Source organism: Taudactylus pleione, unplaced genomic scaffold, assembly GCF_031769625.1.
Source record: "Taudactylus pleione unplaced genomic scaffold, aTauple2 ptg000481l, whole genome shotgun sequence".
NCBI classification, from domain to species: Eukaryota; Metazoa; Chordata; class Amphibia; order Anura; family Myobatrachidae; genus Taudactylus; species Taudactylus pleione.
Window position 1 is genome coordinate 1,029,493 of NW_028284883.1, and position 23,214 is coordinate 1,052,706.

The 23,214-nt window shown below is 39.7% G+C and overlaps 1 protein-coding gene across 1 annotated transcript in view; it reads left to right on the forward strand.

Moving 5' to 3' along the window:
* The window catches only part of LOC148502826 (cytochrome P450 2F2-like), a 79,461-nt gene that overhangs the window by 33,249 nt on the left and 22,998 nt on the right, over positions 1-23,214 (forward strand). Inside the window, exon 4 of the mRNA XM_088449270.1 lies at positions 10,584-10,733. Coding sequence (XP_088305396.1) covers positions 10,584-10,733 — 150 coding nt within the window. The remainder of the gene's footprint in view (positions 1-10,583; positions 10,734-23,214) is intronic.

The following is a 23,214-nucleotide window of genomic DNA, read 5'->3' on the forward strand; positions in this document are numbered from 1 at the left end:
AGTGTACGTACAGACCTACAAATTAATCATATGTTTTTAAACATGTTTTGACTACTCAACCATTCCAATCCACATACTGTTGAATTATAAAGGACTTATTTGGTCCAATTGCATTTTCAGGTAGAGGTGCACCCAGGAATAAACTCAATCATTATATAGAGAAAATAAAAAAGGATTCCTATAAGGGGCACTCATGGAAGAATTGTTTGTAAATTTGAGGTCCAGATACAAATAATTTACTACAGCAAAAGATAGAAAAACGACCCAAATCCCGGCACCATTTTTCAGTATTTTTATAAAAAGACATTCAGCAAACTAGCAGCATGTGTGCGAAGCTAAGTGTCAAGCTTACAATATACAAAGAAAAACAGAAATACACAGCCCTTGGTATTAGCCTAACAGAAATATGATAGAGAATGTGTTATTTTGAAAGTATATTATATAGTAGAATAAAGAAAACTGTGTATCTTTGCTGGTGTCCCTACCGTAAGTAGCATTCACCGTGATCGGTCTACTACTCGTCCACACTCTCTGTTGTTACTTACCGGGAGAGGTGAGCCACGTGTTCCGTGAGCCGCAGGTCAATTATTCTGTGAGTCCATTTTTTTACGGCAATTACCCATAGTGAAAGCCATGATTGGCAATTTTAATACAAACTTATCTATTTGACATCTCTGCTGGGACGCCAGCACAGATACACAAAGACCTTTTTTACCACAACATTACGGGCTACAACAAAATAACTTTTATCAATCATAACTGCTACTTTTTTATTTTTAATTTTTTCAGACAGCTGTCTGGTATATATAATTTATTTGCGTGTGCTAAATGTCTAGTAAACAACATTTATAGTCAGGATTCATGAATATGCCATATTTCCCCATTTGTATACTGAATGTATCAAAACTATTGTGTTATTAAATTGTGTCAATTTTCTAATATTCTCAAATTTACATATATTAATATACATTCATTTACAGTTTGGAACAAATGGATAACTACAAGTTAATAGTATTTTTTATATTACTTTATTTCACATAACGACAAATTTAACATACTAATTAATCATAATACTTTGCTGGCTTTTTAAATCAACTTTAAAAAAAATCTAACAATAAACCAATAAAAATAAAAATAAGAAAAATAATTAACTGTAAGTTATTTTATTGGTAATAATAAAAGTTATATTTTATGTATTATTTGTATCTGGACCTCAAATGTACAAATAATTCATCCAGTGAGTGCCACTTATAGGAATACTTTTCTCTTTTCTCTATATAAAAAAATTGGACATATAAGCATACTGGGTTAAAATACAAATACAGAAAAGTTCTATTTGTTAAGTATAACATAGCATCTAATTCAAAGTTTTCTCTATCATCATAGTTTTTTTTAATTAATGCAAAAACATAACTGCTATTTTTGTGGCTTCTCATGCTAATGTGACACCCACGCTAACATGTTTTCAAAGCAGAATTAAAACGGGTATTAAAAAGTAATATCAGGGCCTGAAAAATAGGTTCAGGAACTGTGGGTGGAGCTACTGGGAGAGGAGCTATAGAAAAACAATTATATATATATATATATATATATATATACAAATATATATATATATATATATATATATATATATATATAGTATTTAGAAAAGAAATCACCCAAATGAACTTTAAAATAAAACTTATCTTATGGAAAATATATTTTGTCCCTGGACATTTCGTCATACTTAATGATAGGTTCAGAGACTGAGTTCCTGCTTGTTCCTGATGAAAAACAGCACTGATTAATATTAGTTGATAATACAGGGCCTGATTTAGAGATGACGCTAATGCAGCTGTTGCTGTATCTGTGTACACAGCTGCTGTGCAAATATATGCAAATTACGCTGCCGCCAATCAATGTATTGAGATGCCCACCAACGGCCTTGCGAATCCAAGCATCTATGTACAAAGATGCAGCATAGGTCACAGACTCTTTGATTTTCTGTCTTCTGAGCAACCTCATGGTCCTGCAGAATGGCCACGGGAACTAAATGGAGCCATATTTCTTGGGTACGGGATCACAAATGCAGGATGAGACATGCCCCTGAAAAGGTCACAACACAACTGAATGTTTTGCCACCACTCCCCGTTACCTCTCGCAAATGCTCCGTCAATCACTCTGTGATTAGTTGCTATGAGTGACTACGGTAATGTACCATGATGCATGCATAGTTTAATAATAGTTGCTCAACTCCATAAATATCAGCATTGTGTACAACTCTGATTCAGGGCCACAGTTACAGTAATTCTTAGTTATCTGGTTTGAAAAAAGTTTTGAGTGACATATTGTTTGAAGAATGGTTATACAGTATTTGGGGTTAAAAAATGTGATATACCAAACCTAAGGAATGCCCTGGGATGCATGAGGGGTAGATAGACTGTTATATTATGGGTGACTGCATGTGAGGCCATCTGAATGGGTTAGCTCATGGAGGAGGAGAGGAGTGGGTTTGTGATGTTCAAACACAGGCTTATGAGACTGGTAGCACTGTGCAGATCTTGGAGAAGATACTCCTGCCCCTTTGGCTCTTCAGCACAGACTGGGCACCCTGGGTTGGTCACCCACCCTCCAGCCAAACTGTCCAACGTCCTCCAATTTCACCCCACCTTCTCATTGACTGCCCCTTCCCCCTGACTGCTGAAATCAGCCATGACAAACTTTCAACTCCACCTCTTCTCATTAAATGCCTTTTCTCTTCAGACAGCAGTCCAGCATCAGCTACCAGCAGCATGGATAGATCCCAACACATGCAATCTCCACCACCATCCTCATAATCAGAGGTAGATCTTATGCATTCAATTTGCAAAGGCAACTCACTCCTCCTCTATCCAGGATTCCCCAGAAGAATCCTTGTATGCTATGGATGCTGCTACTGGGGGTGTGTCTTCATCCCGGAAGGGGACCAGTAATACAAATAGTAGCTCAAATAACAATTGACTGTCAAACAATCCTTTGCAAGAGGAAGCAAGTAGGAAAACTGCCATCCATGGAAGCAATGATGGCTATACTAGCAGTAGATCTGTATCCAATATCTGCCACCAAATATATCTGGTTTTAGACAGTTAATTAAAGTCCTGTGTTCTCTCTATCAAATTCAATCTCAATTTTATTTTACCAGAACAGAAATTCTTTGCCTAAACCAGGACATTAAAATCACCTTATTATTGGCTTAGAAAATGCAGTGGTATCCACTAACCACTTAATTACAGATATGTGGACAAACAGTACTGGTCAAATGAAAGATTACATGACTGTGACAGCAAGCTTTGTGGATGTATCACCATCAGCAGAAGAAGCATCTAACGAATGCCAGCTCATTAACAGACATGCTACTCTCTGTATCACTGTTGTCACTAAAAGGTATACCAATGTCAACCTGTTGGAAAAACTTAGGGATGTGATAGAAAAATATTTGACCCAGCTAAGAATCTCTTCAGGATTTGTGATTTCCAATAACATAAGTAACATTATACAAGCATTACAACCATGTTTTGCACACACAATAAACTTGATGGTTCAGATTTTTTTTTAATTGGCAAGCACATCACACGATGCTGTCTGATGCCTCTTAAATTTTTGGTCATTTTCATCATTCAGCAACCTCATGTAAAAGATTGCAGCAGCTGCAAGAACAGTTCAATTTGCCATTCAATCAACTGAAACAAAAGGTAGTAACCAGATGGAATTCCACTTTTATATGCTTCAGCACCTCGAGGAACAGCAAAAAATCAACCAAATCTACACTGCAAGCCATTATTTAGTGAGAGGAAAGGGAATGTACCTTGTTCATGGACAGTGGAGAATTCTCACTCTTTTATGCAAGATACTGAAACCATTTAAATTAGAAATTAATGAAGTGAGTTTAGACACTGCCAGTTTGAGTCAGGTGATTCCCTTAAAAAAATTACTGGAAAATCTAAAGAAACTGAAGGAGGAGACAAAATGAGGTGATTCCACTAAGTATGTTGGACTTGCAGATAAGGTTCTTTATTCCATTCATCAGGATTGAAGAGTTTCAAAGAGTTATAAAGCTCCCTATGGGGGTGAAACATGTTAGAGAAGGTACTATATTTAGGATGTTCTTCCAACTTGATTGCTGAAGGAGGAATTTGGAAGACTGACTGCTAATTGTTTTCCGAAACCAATTTACAGTTTGTTAGTCTATGTTTAAAGGAGCAGTGTATCATCACACACTACTATATACCACCTCACCAGGTGTGCAGTCCGTTTCCTGCAAGCAGCCACCCAGGCAGCACAGGTTTGAACAATCACAGCCTTACATCACAGACTCGTGTGTCTAGCCCCTGTAAATAAATGCTCATCAGCTCTGTCAGAGCCAGCTAAAACTGGGACATAGAGCATTGTAAGTTGATCACTCCTTTGCATATTAAAGGTTCACAATTATATCTGTATGTGCAGGAGCAAGTACTATACTAATACGTCAAATGACCAGAGGAGTCTGGCAAAGTCATTCTGGCAAAGACTCCACAATGGGTCTCTTTGTTCCCCATACCAGTGCGGTCATTTTCCATTATCATAATATATAAACTTCTGCATCAATTTGAGAAGTAGTTTATGATTCAATTATTTTTTAATCTTTACTATTGCTGATTTGTAAAAAATACTTAGAGAGTGCAAATCACTTAAATGTTTTTTTTTAACACCAATTGAAAATGGAGGATTTCAGACATTTGATGGTCAAACTTAACTCCAATAAAATGTCCGATAGGATTCCTTTATAGGAAAATCTCATTCACGACAAGTCACTTTTTCTCTTTAATGTATTGAACCGACTTCAGTGTAGATGATGGTAGATTCCATAGGTTCCAAATTAATCTTTCTAAAAAGACCCACTCACCAAATAGACACCAAAAAATGGCCCAATGGCCCACTGTTAGATATGATAATCAATAAATGTATTAAATTTTCTTGTCAATTTGACATAAAAAAGTTTTTTAGACATAAAAACTGCTTACACAATTTCTTTAATGATTTTAACAGAAGAAGGTAATGTATATCCTGCTGTTAACCCATACAGGGCCAGAATCTCAATAGGCAGGTTTCTCCTTTCTGATAAATGAATTAATTCACAACCCAATGCGTTTCATCCATTAGGAATTCATCAGGGGCATATATATCTTAAATTGAAGAATAAATATAAACAAATAAGTTAACAAATAAAGGTGCTGGGTCTTATTATAAAAAAGTGCCTATGTTATTAAAATTATCGTACATACCAAAATTGGAAAATACACATGATCCAGTAGAAAACTGGTAAAGTATTGTCCCTAAGATGGACCTATACATTGAACAAATGTCCATCATATAATGCAATCTCAAAGAAGATTAATCACAATTTACATCAATATAGGAAATCATTCCTTAATAGGTTAAATATTATTTATCACATAATATAATCAAAACAACATTCTGCATAATAATATCCTTATCCTGGTTTTTACAGAATTCATCATACAGTATATATACCAATAATGAATTTACAAATTTCATCATTTATATGCCAATAATACATTTATTTAGTTATCTTAAACTGCAAACTATATGACCATTATTATATACCAATAATACATTTATAGAGTTTTCTTAAGCTACAAATTGAGTAACCAATATTAAATATAGCATAATTATAATACAATCATTAAATAACCAGGATTGTGCTGGAAAAGTTCAATAGATATCAATGTACTTGCTAATCAGTTGAAGAAGATTCACAGACTGTGATGTGCTCTGATCCTAGGATCAAACTATAATGAAGTGCTTATTCTATCCCCCCTTATAACCTCAAATGGGATCGATGTCACGTCCTGTCATAAATCCACTACCAATGAATATAACTCCCTTTAATCCTTATTACCAGTGTCCTTAATTCCCCCTTCAACTTCTTGACTATTATACTAACTCTTACCCTAAATATCAATGTGAAAAAAAGAGTTTCCCAAGTGAAAAATAACTTAATTACAATAACATTCCTCAGTACCAAGTATTTCTGGGATACTCACATTTCCGGGTTAGCCACCCGGCAACTAGCATGCTTGCATGTCAAAAGCATAAACATTGCGTGTCAGAAATCAAAGCTGCTCACTGGTCCAGGGATATTGCCCGGTAACAAGTGAGCTTAACTTCCTGCTACTAGCGAGAGCTCCCAGTCCCGAGATAGTAACCCGGAAACTGGTAAGCATGCATTCCAGCAGCCATCTTTCTAATGTGTGCGTGTCAGCTAAGATTAATCACTTGGCCATCGGTGAGCTTGACTTCGTGCAACTCGCGGGAACATCAAGTTCTAGGATGGTAACCCGGCAAACTGTAAGCTTGCGTTCCAGCAGCTATAATTAAATTGCAGGAAGTGGGCCCAATAATGTAAGGGCTCCTAATTGAATTGACAGATTGTTCCCCCGGCTATTGATATATTATTACTGCAGCTCACAGAGACTTACAGTTCTGGGTTACTAACCCAGCACAAATAAACTTGTCTTGCAGCAGGCTATAGCAAGATCACCGGAGACAAGTATAAAAATAAATATGAATAATAAATAGTTAAAATAAATATAAAAATGAGGGCTAATTCGTGTTTCAGTATTTTTATAGTGATATTAACTTGTAGTAGGAGCTAGTAGTAGGGAGCTTTTGCTCTCAAAAAGGGAAACAAATTGGATTTATATTTAAATTCTTTGGCCCCCCAATGGCCTTAATGAGAATAAAGCTATAGGGCCTGATTCAGAGCCAGACGCAATTAGCGCTCGCTCGTCCTGAAAATAGGGGTGGCTATTCAAATGAACCATTCGCTCTTTGTGGTCTGTTCACGCCTCTAGGTCTGAACGAGCGAACAAAACTTGCGGTCATTTTTGAAAAATACGCCCCCTGGCCGCTCGCATCCTACGTCATGTCCGCTATTTATTAGATTAATCGAGTACATCGACCAGCGTATGAACTGCTCGCAATTCTTGTGGTTGGTTTTTGCTACCACAATCTTGCGAGCAGTTCTGGCTATAAAATAACCCAGTGACGTGGTCAATGACGCTGCTGTTTTAATTATGCACACCCTTAAAATGCCCATTTTGACCTTTAAGCACGCCTGCGTTCTGATCTCCTCTCCCCGTTTTCAAGCACCTTCCCCTGTTACCACCCACATACGCCTCAGTCTGTCACTCAAAATAGCAGGCATTCGCTATTTAGCGAACATACTAATTTCGGCTGCACTGACTGGTTCGCGCATGCGTATAACGATCCGTATGCATGCGCAGTTGGGCAACCATCGCTCGGAGCGAACGAGCGGCCGCTTACGAGCGGCTCTGAATCAGGCCCATAGTTTCCTTTCTATAGGTATATATAGATATTTGGGTGTTTATTTAGTAGGCTGGTCAAATGAGTGATTAATTTATGTATCTTCATGATATTTGTGAAATCAGTGATTGTATTGGAAACCTTCTTGACTAATTTATAGGTTGAAGTCTAGTAAAAGTTAACTAATAATAATGGGATTAATCACATTAAAATTTTGTGTAAAATGTATATATTATGTGCACTTAGATTCATTTTTGTGCACTTTATCTAATTAGGTATTTAATTGGTAGCCGGATTATAGGATTTATGAGAGCACTTATGATTAGCCGAAATATAGAATTTATGAGAGCACTTATGTTTGATGAGGTACCTAGTTTATATCACTGTAAAAATACTGATACAGGCATTAGCCCTCAATTTTATATTTATTTTTATTTATTTATTATTCATATTTTTTTTTTTTCTTGTTTCCGGTGATCTTGCTATAGCTGCTGGAAGACAAGTTTATTTGTGCTGGGTTATTAACCCAGAACTGGAAGTCTCTGGGAGCTGCAGTAATAATATATCAATAGCCGGGGGAACAATCTGTCAATTAGGAGCCCTTACGTTAGTGTGCCAGCTTCCAGCAATTTAATTATGGTTGCTGGAATGCAAGTTTACAGGCTGCTGGGTTACTATCCTAGAATTGGATGTTCCCGCGAGTTGCAGGAAGTCAAGCTCACCGATGGCCGGGTGATTAATCTTAGCTGACATGCTAGCATTAGAAAGATGGCTGCTGGAATGCAAGCATACCAGTTTGCGGGTTACAATCCCAGGACTGGGAGCTCTCGCTAGAAGCAGGAAGTTAAGCTCACTTGTTACCGGGCAATATCCCTGGACCTGTGAGCAGCTTAAATTGCTGACACGCAATGTTTATGCTTTTGACATGCAAGCATGCTAGTTGCCAGGTGACTAACCCGGAAATGTGAGTATCCCAGAAATACTTGGTACTGAGGAATGTTATTGTAATTAAGTGATTTTTCACTTGGGAAACTCTTTTTTCACATTGATATTTAGGGTAAGAGTTAGTAAAATAGTCAAGAAGTTGAAGGGGGGAATTAAGGACACTGGTAATAAGGATTAAAGGGAGTTATATTCATTGGTAGTGGATTTATGACAGGACGTGACATCAATCCCATTTGAGGTTATAAGGGGGGATAGAGTAAGCACTTCATTATAGTTTGATCCTGGGATCAGAACACATCACAGTCTGTGAATCTTCTTGAACTGATTAGCAAGTACATTGATATCTATTGAACTTTTCCAGCACAATCCTGGTTATTTAATGATGGTATTATAATTATGCTATACTTAATATTGGTTACTCAGTTTTTAGCTTAAGGTAACTCTAGAAATTTGTTATTAGTATATAATAATAGTCATATAGTTTGCAGTTAAAGATAACTACAATATATAAATTTACTATTGGAAAATAAATGATGAAATTTTCAAATTCACTTTTGGTATATATATGCTGAATTCTGTAAAAAATAGGATAAGGATATAATTATGCAGAATGATGTTTTGATTATATTATGTGATAAATTATATTTAACCTATTAAGGAATGATTTCCTATATTGATATAAATTGTGATTAATGTTCTTTGAGATTGCATTATATGATGGACATTTTTTCAATGTATAGGTCCATCTTAGGGACAATACTTTGCCAGTTTTCTACTGGATCATGTGTATTTTCCAATTTTAGTATGTATGATAAATTTGATACCATAGGCACTTTTTTATAATAAGACCCAGCACTTTATTTGTTCACTCTTTTATTTGTTTATGTTTATTCTTCAATTTAAGATATATATATATACCCCTGATGAATTCCTAATGGATGAAATGCATTGGATAGTGAATTAATTCATTTATCAGAAGGGAGAAAATTGTCTATTGAGAATCAGGCCATGTATGGGTTAACAGCAGAATATACATTGCCTTCTTCTGTTAAAATCATTAAAGAAATTGTGTAAGCAATTTTTATGTATAAAAAACTTTTTTATGTCAAATTGACAAGAAATTTTAATACATTCATTGTTTATCATATCTAACAGTGGGCCATTGGGCCATTTTTTGGGTGTCTTTTCGGTGAGTGGGTCTTTTTTAGAAAAATTAATTTGGAGCCTATGGAATATCCAATAAACCAATACATTAAAGAGACAAAGGGCCTGATTCAGACCCGGTCGCAAGTGCTGAGCGCTCGCAACTGGGTCAATGGTGGCCCATAGTGCATGCGCACAACAGAGCCAGCTCCGTCGTGCGCATGCGCGAGACACGGATAGCGACGGGCAATCCATCGCTCCGGGTCTCGCACCAAAGTGGGCATGCTGTCGATGTTGAGTGACAGCATACCCCCTTTGGTGGGCAGGTGGGGGGTGTGGCTGCCCAGACGGAGGCGTTCCCATGGAATCGCCTACCGTTTGGGGGCGGCCCCACTGACATCACAAGTGATGTCAGTGGGAGAGCTTTCGGCTCTGTTTGAGCCGAAAGCTCTCTGGGGCTTGCAGCCATGAGACCAAACCACAAGGCTCTCGTCACAAGCCCAATGGTCGCGATGGTCTTGACCATTGCGACCATCATCCTGGCTGCTCACATTAGCTGTGGGTGGAAACCCACAGCAATGCAAGCGGCCAGGAGGCCGCTCCATATAAAAAAATGACGCCCTGATTCAGAGCGAGCGCTCTGTCAGAGCGTCCAGCTCTGAATCAGGGCCAAAGTGACTTGTCGTGAATGAGATTTTCCTATAAAGGAATCCTATTGGACATTTTATTGGTGTGAATTCTGAACCATCAAATGTCTGAAATCCTCCCTTTTCAATTGGTATTATAAAAAACATTTAAGTGATTTGCGCCATCTAAATATTTTTTATATTTTTATAATTATTTGTTCCCACTAACGGGTTCAACTTTAAGTGCAGCATTTACATCAAAGCGCAAAATAAGGGCATTTCTTTTTTGTATTGCTGATTTGTATTTACATTTTTCTTGTTAATGAATGCAGGTGATTTTAATATGTAACTTTTTAATGGAATAAAACATACAATTACATTAATTAATACATGCTTGTTTAGGAGAAAATCTTTCAGCCAAGATAAACATATAGTACATGTGATGTACAATTTACCACAATACTTATACATTTTGTATTCAATATTAATGTAGTTGTATGGAGTAATATGCTCTGTTTTCTGCAGATATGGCATTCTGTAATGGTGAGAAGTGGAAGGAGCTGCGGAGTTTTACCCTGGTAACGCTGAGTAATTTCGGTATGGGAAAACGTAGCATTGAGGAGCGGATAAAGGAGGAGGCCGGATATCTCATTGATTTGCTCAGAAAAACCAATGGTAATGTACATGGGCACAGAACTATATAATGAGGGTAACTCTATATCACATTCATACATTGAACCACAGTCTCATCTCAGATGTTTTCTGATATAGGTCACATAAGTACATTCATACATGATAAACAGTATGTTGCAAAGCCACAATTATCAAAATAAAACTGACCTTGCCGACTGCCTGCATAAAATATAGTTTGGCCGACAGTTACTAATGGGAATCAGATAGTCACACTTGTTATACATTGCCACTGTTCTGCACTAATATATACCCTAGTACAGTATCCCGCACTAATAAAGACTCTGCTACTCTATATTTGTGAAATCTCCAGCATTAGGCTAATGTTACATAGTGTTGATGATATGCAGTCAGGAAGCCGACTGTCAATGTCAACCACCGGCTTCCCGACTGTGCAATCCTGACAGTGGACTAATGATAGGCATTGAAATCCCAACACCTATCATTATCCCAATGCCGGGAACCCAACGCATGGCATACCAAATGAAGGTAAGCCAGGCGGCTGGCATGGTCAGCAGCGGGGGGGAGGGTGGTTTAGGTTAGGGGCTCACGGGGGGGACTTAGGGTTAGGAACCATCCCCGGAGGGTTATGGTTAGGCTAGAGAAAGGGGGTTAGGGTTAGGCACCCCCCTGAAGTGTTAGGTTTAGGCTGCAATGAGGGGGGGTAGGTTTAGGCACTTACAGGGAGTGTTAGGATTAAGCACTAGGGGGGAGGTTAGGGTTAGTCACCCCTAAGGGAGGGTTAGGATTGGGGGGAGAGGGTTAGATATAGTTAATATACTTACCTGTCAGGATCTCCACTATTGCTGGTCTTCCAGCATCTGGATTTGAGCCACCAGACATTATTCCTGCAGTAATTCTTCCCGATCCCAGCGGTGATAGATAGATTTATACAGAAAATTCAGTTTTTGCATAATTTTATGAATGCTCGGTATGATAAAGTGGCCCCCAAGTATTTCATTTCGGTCTTTGTTGTTAAACTGATACAATGTTATCAAATAATTCTCTGCAGCAATTATTGTGGGCTGATCGATCTTTTCTGTGAAAAAAGGGTTCCACATGACTAAATTATGTGATCTTATTTTAGTGACTGTTACAGTTTGTTAATTCTTTTATAGTAGCTTAGTAAGTGCTCTTTATGACACTGTGGGTGATTCTTTAGGAGTAAAGTTAATCCAAATAAAGTACAATCACCACTATATTTATGTAAGTAGTTTTTGCACTAAGGGCTCTCTTAATTAACATTATTTTAACTAAAATAAAGTGAAAATGGGTGTTTGCACTCCTTTTTCACATTATTTTAGTATCACATACATTTTCTAAAGGGCAATTGGAGTAGAATTGTAAAATTATACTTCAAACCCTAATTTTCCCATATTTTTAGTAAGCAGATAACATTTTTCATAATTGTAATGGGAAATGCGATCTGGTTGAGATTTACTAAAAAATAAATTGTGAAAAAATACCGGGGGGAAGCCCTGAATAATAACACAACCTGGAGATGGCGTTATCCAGGATCTAACAGACAGAGCAGAGTCGGGATCTGGGCCCCATTGATCAGCTGTGTGTTCTAAATCATTGCAAAAAAAAAGTTAAGATAGAAAACACTTACCTGATTCCAGGGCCAGTGATCGATGTTCTGGTGATGTCCTCTGGGGCTCCAGTCAGCTGGTCCCCCGCCTCCTGCACTGTGACCCTGGTCAGCTGCTGCATATAACAGCTGAGAAGGGTGACAGTTTAGTAGCTGGCAGACCAACTGATCAGAGCCCCAGAGGACATCACCGTATCACCGATCACTGGAGGCAAGTGGAAATTGGGGGAAGGGGGGTCACAGGGTGGTGATGTGTGTGTAATTGCTGGGGGGGCAATCACAGTGGTGGGGGTGCAGCAGCTGGCGGTGCATGTGCGGACACATACTTGCTGTAGTTATTGCAGAAAATACATTGAAAAGTATGTGAAGGGTGATTCGCAGGTAAAGAGCTTTATCACAACCTCTGTCCCTGCATACGGATGATATTTACTAAATTTGCAATGCAAGTTTAGTCGGAAATTTCACACTACTACCACACTGTGAATTTTAGTAAATACAGCCCTAAGGGGTCAATGCAAATAGTTGTGAGTTTGCAAGTGTGAGTTTGTTACTTAAAACTCGCACACTTTTCCCGAATGCTCGCTCCCAAGAAACACGAAATCCAATTAGAAATGCCAGCTCGTGCTAGTTACAGTCAGGGTCTGCTAATTTTCAAACTACATGAGTAGGGAGAAGTGAATGATACAGTGGACTACAAATCTTGGACCACAAAAAAGTGACACTTTCGTTGGACCATATAGAAGGCTGTCAGTGGACATAAGGAAAGTGATGGAGGTTTTGATTTGAGTCTAATTTTTTAACACCCAAAAGTGTCATAATTATTGGGCCAATTAAGCTAATTGAAAACTTGTAAATGCCTAATTAGTCATTTAAGGGAAGAGGTATCCAAGGGTATATGCACTGTAGTCCTTAATTTTTATCTTAGAATAAAGATTTTCCCTACCACCTCAAACCCTCAAGGGTTGCGCACAAAAAATTGCAATTTTCCTCTGAAAAAAATGTGAGTTTGGTAATGGATTGCATCTGTACTTTGTAGTGTGAGTTGGCCGTGAGAACTGTTTGCACAATCCAACTCGCACCTAACTGGATTGCAGGTACGGTTACAGGAAACCCATATATCATGCATTTAACACTGACTTGCCAAATTGGTTAACACAATACACACTTTTGTATACAATAGCAAAAATCATTATAAGGTGAATAGGTACCTAAATATGGGCTGAGTGGATTACTGTAAACCTTTCTTGTATTACCATGGATGCAACTGAAATACTGTATATAGAGGTTGTACTGACTGTATCTATCCATATTAAGAGACAAAAAAAGTTGTTATGATTATAATATTAGGCAGTGCAAATGTTGGTTATTATGCTTAATGATGTAATCAATCCACATAAGGGATATATTCAGCAAAATAGAATACTGTGTTCTATATTGTACTCCAATGTTAAATATGTTACCTACCAAAGAATAGTATTATATTTTAGTGGTGGTATGCACTAAGAGGATACGTTGTGATCTCAGCAGCACCATATGTGTTTCAATTATAGTACAATCATATTTATAACCACATACTAACTGGAGCAGAGGATAACAAATGCAGTAAAACAAGTGTTTTAATTGTAAGAAACACAGGAACATGATATGTGTATATATATATGTATATGTGTATATATATATATATATATATATATAATAGACAGCAGCACTCCATGGACTTGCAAATAAATGAATGCCGCACACAGCCGTTTCAGATGTTTAATATATCTTTTTTCAAGGATAAAATACATAATGCATCAACTCACCTATATAGTGCTCATAATCAGTCTTGTACACTGCGGCACCAGCCGCCCTGCTTCCGGCTGTGGGTGTCATGACGTCCACTGCAAGCCGGAAAGCATGGAGATCGGCTTGGTGTCATGGTAACCAAATCACAAAAATAGTGCTCCCCCATGTGGACATTAAATACATAACATATAAATAACACAGCATCACAATACATAGGGAAACAGTCACATAAACATATGAATAATGATCCATATTCAGGCATCAGAAATGCATTAGTGCCTGTGCTTCTGATAACTAATATCCGCCTCATGTCCATAACCACAGCCTAAAAGTAAACATACATCATCCGTGGCAATGAAATAGGACCATGCTACCGTAATCTCTGTCATAGAAGTAAATGCATATCAGGTCCAGTCCTGTAAACCTGTCCTGCTGAGCTACGTCACCCATGACCTACTGGGGAGTCCAAAAACACCCCTCATAATTAAACATACACTGTGAGATACTCTAACCTTGCCAGAATATTCCCTATACTATAGCGGCACCAAAAAGCACCCGTTAAGTAACAAAAACGTTACTGCAGAAATGCATACTGTATTCAATTTAACTCTCTATGAAAAAAGTTGTATAACTAATTGTCTCATTGAGACCATTTGGCGGCAACATGTTAAGTTTGAATATCCAACGGGATTCCAACCTCAGTAATAAATTATCCCAATCACCACCTTTTGTTAAGTTAGTGGACCATGTTCCACCCCTATTACTCAGAGTTGCTAATGAGTGTTTGGCGTCCCGAAAGTGCCTAGCAATCGGCTGGTCCATATCTCTGCCCTGCAAAGCTAACTGAATTGCAGACCTATGCTGGGCTGCCCTCTTTTTAAATGTACAGATTGTTTTGCCTACATAGGCGAGCCTGCATGGGCACTTGATCACATAAATCACATACTTATTAGAACAAGTAAGAATGTGTGTAATTGGAGTTTTAAAGCCTGAATGAGGATGAGTGATACAGTATGTGGACCAGTTTCTAAATGTCCACAAGTAGTGCAACCTGTACATTTATAACATCCATTCAACGTAGACATGAAATGACTCGGACGGGATCGTCCGTCGTCATTGATGTCATTTAATATGAAGAGAGTCTTTTAGATTACGGCCTCTCCTATAACAATTCAGAACCTCTGTGTCTTGAAAAAGGCAAATTTTTGTCAGTTTTAAGGAAGGGCCAAAATTTCTTGGCTGCATGTCCTATCGCTTTACTCTGGTATGAATATGTATTAACAAATGGAATAATCTTCTTCTTAGGGTGATCTTTCGAAATTAGATATTGTCTCTCGTGGTATGGACATAGCCTTCTTTTTGGCCAACTCTAGCTCAGAGGCCGTGTATCCCCTCTGAAGGAATTTCTGAATCATACCATCAATCTGCTCTACTACAGTGTGCTCATCACTGGTGATTCTTCTCACATGTAAAAACTATGAGAAGGGCAACCCCTTCTTCATCAGTATGGGATGATTACTGTGTGCATGGAGAAGAGTATTCCTGTCAGTGGGTTTAGTATAAATGCTCGTCACCAACTTATTGTCAATGTACTCAATCTGGACATCTAAATAATGAACCTGTGATTTACTACATTCATAAGTAAAGTTAATGTGGTCATCCATTAATTTAATAGCATCCATCTAATGTCCAAATTCACCAACCGACCCATTCCAAAGAATCAATATGTCATCTATGTATCTCTTAAACATCACAATTCTTCCTCCAAACATGGGGTTGCCCAAGAATAATCTATCTTCAATGGCGAACATGTAGGTATTGGCAAACGCAGGGGCCACATTCAAGCCCATTGCGCAGCCTTTGAGTTGTAAAAAGTGCTCACCATTGAAGTAGAAATTGTTCATAGTCAGAGTTTTGCTCAACAACAACATAAAAACATCCAAATCTGGGCCATTGTACTGCTCGTTATTCACAATTTGGTTACGTACAGCTTCCAGGCCCTGCCCATGAGGTATGCTGGTGTATAGGCTCACCACATCTACCACACATAACAGCAATGTATCAGACAAGTTATCACATGCTTGCAATTTGTTTAATAGATCAGTAGTATCCCTGAGAAAGGTCTCACAATGCTGTATGACTGGCTGCAAAAAAGAGTCAAGGTACTTAGTAATGTTCTGCATAAGTGAACCTCAGGCCGCAATAATCGGGTGGCCGGGTGGATTTGTTGGGTGATTATGCACCTTCGACAGAGTGTATAACAAAGGTGTTTTGGGGAAATCACAAGTAAGGGCTTCCAATGTCCCAATATCAATAACGCCATTTTGATATGCTCTAACTACAATGGCATCAATTTCCTTCTTGAAGGACATGGTAGGATCCTGATCAAGTTTCTTATATACTGCACCATCGCCCAATTGCCTCATGATTTCTTCTATATATGCAAGGAGGACAATGGCCCCACCTTTATCAGCTGGTCATATCACAAATGACGCACAATCTCTTAATTGCTTAAGGGCCAGAAATTCCTCCTTAGAGAGATTCTTAGGAATATTTTTATTGCATTTCACTGATACCAATGCAGTCTGATCAAGCATGCGTATATAACTTTAGGTTGATGGATTTTGAGAGTGTGTGTCAAAAACTGATTTTTTCTTTAATGGATGAATAGAGGGGGTCAGTTGGAGTGTACCTGGCCTATTATAAAATGATCCTTTAAGTTTCAGATTCCTTTGATGCTTCCAAAGGTCCACTGACTACTCGAACGCCTCAAAATTTGCAGATGGAACATATGAAAGTCCTTTATTGAGTAAGAATATCTCCAATGGCATGAGCTCATGGGAGGATAAATTGATGATCAAGTCCACCGATTGTACTTTCTTCTCCCTCTTTCCTTGCCCACCATGATGGGTCTTGGCACATATCCTTCCACACCCCTGGTGTGGGTGGTAACCCCTAAAGGGGGCTTTTGACTTGAAGTGCCTGGTGCTGACTCACCCTCACTCTGCGTAGACACTTCACCAGAAGAGGGCTCACTGTCCAAAGGGTATCTCCTTGATTTGTAGCGGTGGAACCCCTCCTGCCTCCTCCTCTGTCTGGTCTTCCCCATTGTCCATGGGTATACATTGTGCTCCATATAATCTCTTTCTACAGTCATGAGCTTATTTTTCTTATATTTAATCAGCTCTTTACGGTAAGCATCCATGTTGGTATTACCTTTCTCATACCAGTTGGTAGATAGACCAGGTTTCTAAATCTATCATTTTTTGACGTACATTGGCAAGCTCTTTTGAGGCCTCTTCAATTACAAGGAGAATTAAGTCCATGGAAAACTTCTTTAAAACAGCCACCCAGTGACGACAAAAGGAGCTGTTATTGTGTCCTATCGTGGGAATATTAGTGACACGAAAACCCCTTGGGATCTTCTTATCACGGTAGTAGTCAGAGAGTGTAGTACCGTGTAACAAAAAGTCAACCTCCCTTTTCTTAAATTTCAATAATCTGTGATATAAATCTTCCACACACTCATCTCCCACTGTTTCCTTAAAAGTATTTTTGAATAATACAGCCTCCGCATCTGAATCAGAAAAAGTTAACATTTCGCCAATCTGCAAAAGAATCAGACCATCACCCTCCTCTGCAGTCGCTTGTGTCGTCATTTTAGCACAGCAGCAGCTCAAATACTGCCAGCTGAATTAATGTATGACCACCTATAAATTGCAATTGCAAATTTATGGATAATGACTGATCATAGAACACAGTGAAATTTACAATGTGTTGTAAAATAGCCAACTCATTCGTATATGCACCGCTTCTATGTAGCTAAAATTAAGATAACCGTGGTTACATTTAGCAGCATTTGTCACAGATAAAGTGCAAAAATGATGTAGATGTCCTGGACGTGATCCATTAACAGCACAGATGATCTAGATATCCTTAATCATGATCAAACAGCAGTGATTTCATTAAGCAGCAGTATTAGCAGCAGACTCATTAATGCATACATATGGAAAACTTTGTCCATGTTTAAATAAAACAATCAACATATTGACTAAGTCCCATATATGAACTAAGTATGAGGATGCTGCAGCAGCCCACAAAATCCAACATGCAATTGACAAACATACATATAGACACAGACATGGAAATAGATCAAAATCTGGATGTAACGGTGTAGCATATCAATGCATTAAGTCACATTCCATATCTAAGACATCCAGTATCAGGGGCAGAACTATGGGAGACAATGGAGGCGCCTGCCGCCGGGCTCCAGCTATGAAGGGGGCACCTCCTCCATTGTCCACAACATATTCACCCCACTTAGGACTGTAACTATGTACCTGGAATGTACCGTCATGGCCCTTCCCGGCACCTTAGAAGCCACCATACACTAGTGGAGAGCTCCATGTCAGACCATCAGCCGCTGCCTTTGTCTATCTATAGTCTGTCTGCATGAGAATTGCTACATTACAGTGTCAGCGGCTGTGACGGGGGGCACCAAATTATAACTTGCCTCCGGGCGTCTGGGATGAACTTACGCCACTGTCCAGTATCCAGTGGTTATATATATTTAATTATTGTTCCACTCACCGCAATTCCAAACACCAGCGCCGACCCGCAGGTGAACCGCATGCTGCCGGAAGCAGCTGCAATCACCTGATCCATAGTCCATCTTGTGACCAATATAGCGAATATATATCCATGTCTGTGTTTATATGTATGTTTGTAAATTGCATGTGGGATGGGTTGTGGGTATTTATTGTCTGTTAGCTGCTTGGCTGCTCCAGGACACACTTCCTCTCGGCCGCCCTCGTGCTGACTCCAGCTCTCCTAGCTGCAGCACCAGCTGTTGTCTACTGTCGGCTGACACTGAGGGAGTACTCAGCTTCCTGACTGACTCCCCCAGCAACTCCTGCAGCGCTGCCATTCCAGCCTCCATCTGTACTCGGTTCTATCATCGGCACTCAGCTGCCGCAGTACCAGCAGCGCCTCCAGGATATCGGCTATCATCACAGCTCCTGCATCCTCGTGCTGTCATCCGCTCCTGAAGCTGCAGCGCCCATCGCTTTCCAGCACCATCAGCCATACCATTGGTCCAGTCGCAGTCATCATCGGCTTATTAGCCGCATCATCGGCCCATTGGCCGCAACATCGACCGAATGGTCACAACATCAGCTCACCAGCCACAACTTAGGCCCATTGGCCTTCTTCATTGGCTTATTAGCCGCCTCATCGGCCCATTGGCTGCAACATCAACCGACTGGTCACAACATTGGCTCACCAACCACAACTTAGGCCCGTTGGCCTTCATCTTCGGCTTATTTGCCGCATCATCGGCCCACTGGCTGCAACATCGACCCACCGTTCACAACATCGGCTCACCAGCCGCAACATCGGCCCATTGGCCACTTTCATTGGCTCATTAGCCACACCATCGGCCCAGTGGCTGCACCATCAGCATTAGCCGCATTATCGGTTCTTAAAGATGGCAACAACCAGATTCTCATCTCTCCCCGCATCATTTGTTCCATCACCGGCCTTCTTAGGAACTCCAGTTCTGACATCTACTTCCTTTCTATCTGGACTCTAACGGCAACTTTAAAGGTATAGCTAGAGACCGTAACAAAAAGATAAGAACTTTGTTTTTTTGACTATTTTTGAAACTAGCAGCTATGCTACAAGGACAGCTATTAAGAAAAATTGGGATCTAGTAACTACTGACACCACTTTGGGTAAATTTCTCCCCAAGAAACTGATAATTGCATATCGGAGAGGACTTAATTTGAGAGATATGTTGATGTGTCCAAACATGTCAATAAAGGAATATAATGATTGCTGGTTATCCACCACAAAGATAGGCTGCATCCGCTGTTTAAATTGCATGACTTGTAGAAGTATGAATACAGGAAGCTTCTTTTCATATACACATAATGGTCATAATGTGAACATTAAGTATTTACTGACCTGTATGTCAGACTATGTTATTTTTATACTAACATGTCCCTGCTCACTGGTCTATATGGGCAAAACAATTCGCCCATTTTGTCAACGTATGGCTAATCACGATTCCTCTATTAGGTGGGCCTTGAAAACCAGTAACTCTATAAACTTGTAGCATGACATGTTTGTAGTGATGATGCAGTGCAGGTGTGTGGGGGGAAGTGGCTACAATTTTTTGTGGGATGGAGTCTGGCCAATAGGGATGGGGGCGTGGTGGGTGTGTGAGTAGGCAGTTGTGTGCTGTTGCTAGGTGACGTGTGATGCATCAGTTGACAGTGTTGGGGCTGGGTTCCCTGATGAGTGGTGTGCATCATGTCTGTGGCATGGGCAGCTGTTGTGCAGGCAGGATGGGAGTAACTTGTCATGGGTGTGTATGGAACGGGCTGTAGGTGTGCGTACGGGGGAGGGGGTGTTGTGTGAGCAGAATGAGAGTATCTACCATGGGTGTGTGTTGAACAGGCTGCTGAATGTGTTTACAGGGAGGGGGGTGGTTATGGTGTGGTGCAATGGCCGTGAGGGGTAATGTGGGGTGATGTTGGTATGGTTGGTAATGAGGATGGGTGGAGATGAGGTGGTTTGTGGCAATTGGGAATTGGGTGCTGGTCAGATGTTTGTGGGTGTGTGTTGGTAGAATAAGAATGGGTTTGTGTTGGTGTGTGTGGTGTCTCTGTCTGTCATGGTGTGTGGGTATGAGGGCCTGAGGTTAGAAGGGTGGGTGGTCATATTGGATTGGGTATGGTAGGGGAGGTGGGTGGATGTACGTATGATGGTGGGTGTGTGGATATAGGGGTTGGGAGGGGGGCGTTGCGAGGGGTGGGGTGTATGGGGTCAGTGTGTATCAAATGTTGTGGAAGGGGAGGGGGTTGAGGGAGCAGAGGTTGGGTGGCTTTGTATGGGTGATGTGTGGGGGTGGTGGGTCGGATTAGGATGTGGAGATTGTGGGATGTGTGGAGGATGTACACTAGTGGGGCAGAAGATGGAGGGGTTTGTGTACATTTGAGGGGGTGTAAGAGATTATTTTGTGATGACGGATTTGACTTCGTTGTCAATGTTGAGTCCTCTGGGTGTCAGGGTTTTGAGCATGAATATCCACTGTTGAATCGTACAATTAACCTTTAGTACATTCCTGCCTATAAACCTCTAAGATTCACCTGCCTAGATCCTCTAAGACAAAACCTGCCTATACCTCCTAAAACCATAAGGTGTCGCTAATTAGCGCTGTGTTTTAAATATACCATTAATAAGACTCTAAGACAGTGGAATTTGCAGTCCAACACGCTAAAGATTATTATTCAGGTAAAAGTACAGATGTTACCACGCTATGATCTAACAATGAGCGCTAACTAAATTGTACAAACATTAGGTCATTAGGTACAGTCAATACATACGCGTGCGCTCTGGGACCAGATACCGGCATCAGTAATGAAACCTTCGTCGAAACAGCATAACAGGACCACCGCAGACTGGCATCTCATTTCAGAGCACCCACATATATACCCGTACTGGGATAAGCAATACAATAGAATACGTTAGCAGGTTCTCATTGGTTCCTCTTCTTGCTTCTTCCGTTACGGTACAATTCATAGGTCAGTGCAAAGACTCAAACCAGCCTCTAACAACCTGATTGTGTCCACTTTCCCGCTGCATAATAAATCTAGTCTAAACTATGGCATACAACATTTCAAGGAGTTATTCTCTCTATCATTCATATTTCATAGCCGCATGTTCTGATCTCCTCACCGATGCCACCGGAACGCTGTGGGAAAAAAGTAGATCAGTACAGCACCAATCACGGTCCATTTGCCAATTACTAAACCATAGTTACAGAAAACATTCATTTCTTCATATGCAGACATTGCGATTAAACCAAATAATAATAATTCCTTTCATGCTGCGGGACCATTGCTTTTAAATGTGTATGCGGGGAGAAATTACATTAAATTGTGTTGTGCGTTTGAGGGTCTGTGGGGCACTTAGCGACCAGCACTAAGTTGGAAAGGCTTCTGTGTATGTGTGTGAGCATGCCAGTATGGGTTTTGGAAAGATCACTAAAAAGCTGGCTGTGCGTCTAAATAGCTATTTTGCGTTGTCCTATGTTTAACATGAAGTGCAGGGAAAACACCACTAATTTGCTACTTTTTGCTACATCGCGTATGTGTTAATTTGAATGTAGGGGAAAACACCACTACTTTGCTACTGCTCAAATATGTTTGTGGTCATTTTAATGTGTTGCAAAGTTATTTTATGTCTGCTAAACACCGTCGGTAGGTGTTTGGGGAAGATTGTGAAAAAGCTGTTCGTGCTACTGTTTAGCAACTTTGCGTTGTGAGTAGCAAAATTGCTACTTTTAGCAATTTTGCACTGTGGATTGTGTACTATGTATTTTTGACAAAATGGCGCTTGTGTAAGCTTTCTTTTCTAAAATGGAGTCTTTCTGCCATTCACAAGATGGTGTCTTGAGGCCAGTCGCAAAATGGCGTTGTCGCGATTAAATTTTAAACTGAACTTGTCTCAGCCAATTATTCAGCTTCGACAGTCCACCCTTTGATAGCAAACAACATGCTATCACAATCTGCTATTAGGATTTAATTTAGGCTTACATTTATTTATTATTTTGTGTTATTATGGGATGGCACAAGGTGGTTCTTAATCCATCAATAATGTGTCTCTGGGTGGGGACATAAAAGTACTATTATACGCACACCGCGGATCTTCGGAAATCATGTGACAGGTGTGGGAATGCACCAGTCTTATAACAGCAGTCTTGAAGGGGAATTTGAGACTTTACATTTTCTGGGTGTTCTATAAATAACATTTCAATAATATCCTCTATGCATGTCTAAATATTATACATTTAAATGATGGTACTTCCTAGCTCAGGGTTGTAATGCAGTTCTGTATCTACCTCGGTATACATATTATCATTTCTAACCACCATCACAGTTTCATTCCTTCGTTTCACTCTGTTTTTACATTTTCCACACTTCAACACAATAGGAACACACAGGACGCATATGCCAATTACTATGATGACAATCAGTATAAGGATCAAGAATTTGCCTATGCTGGCGATCACTTCCTAGACCC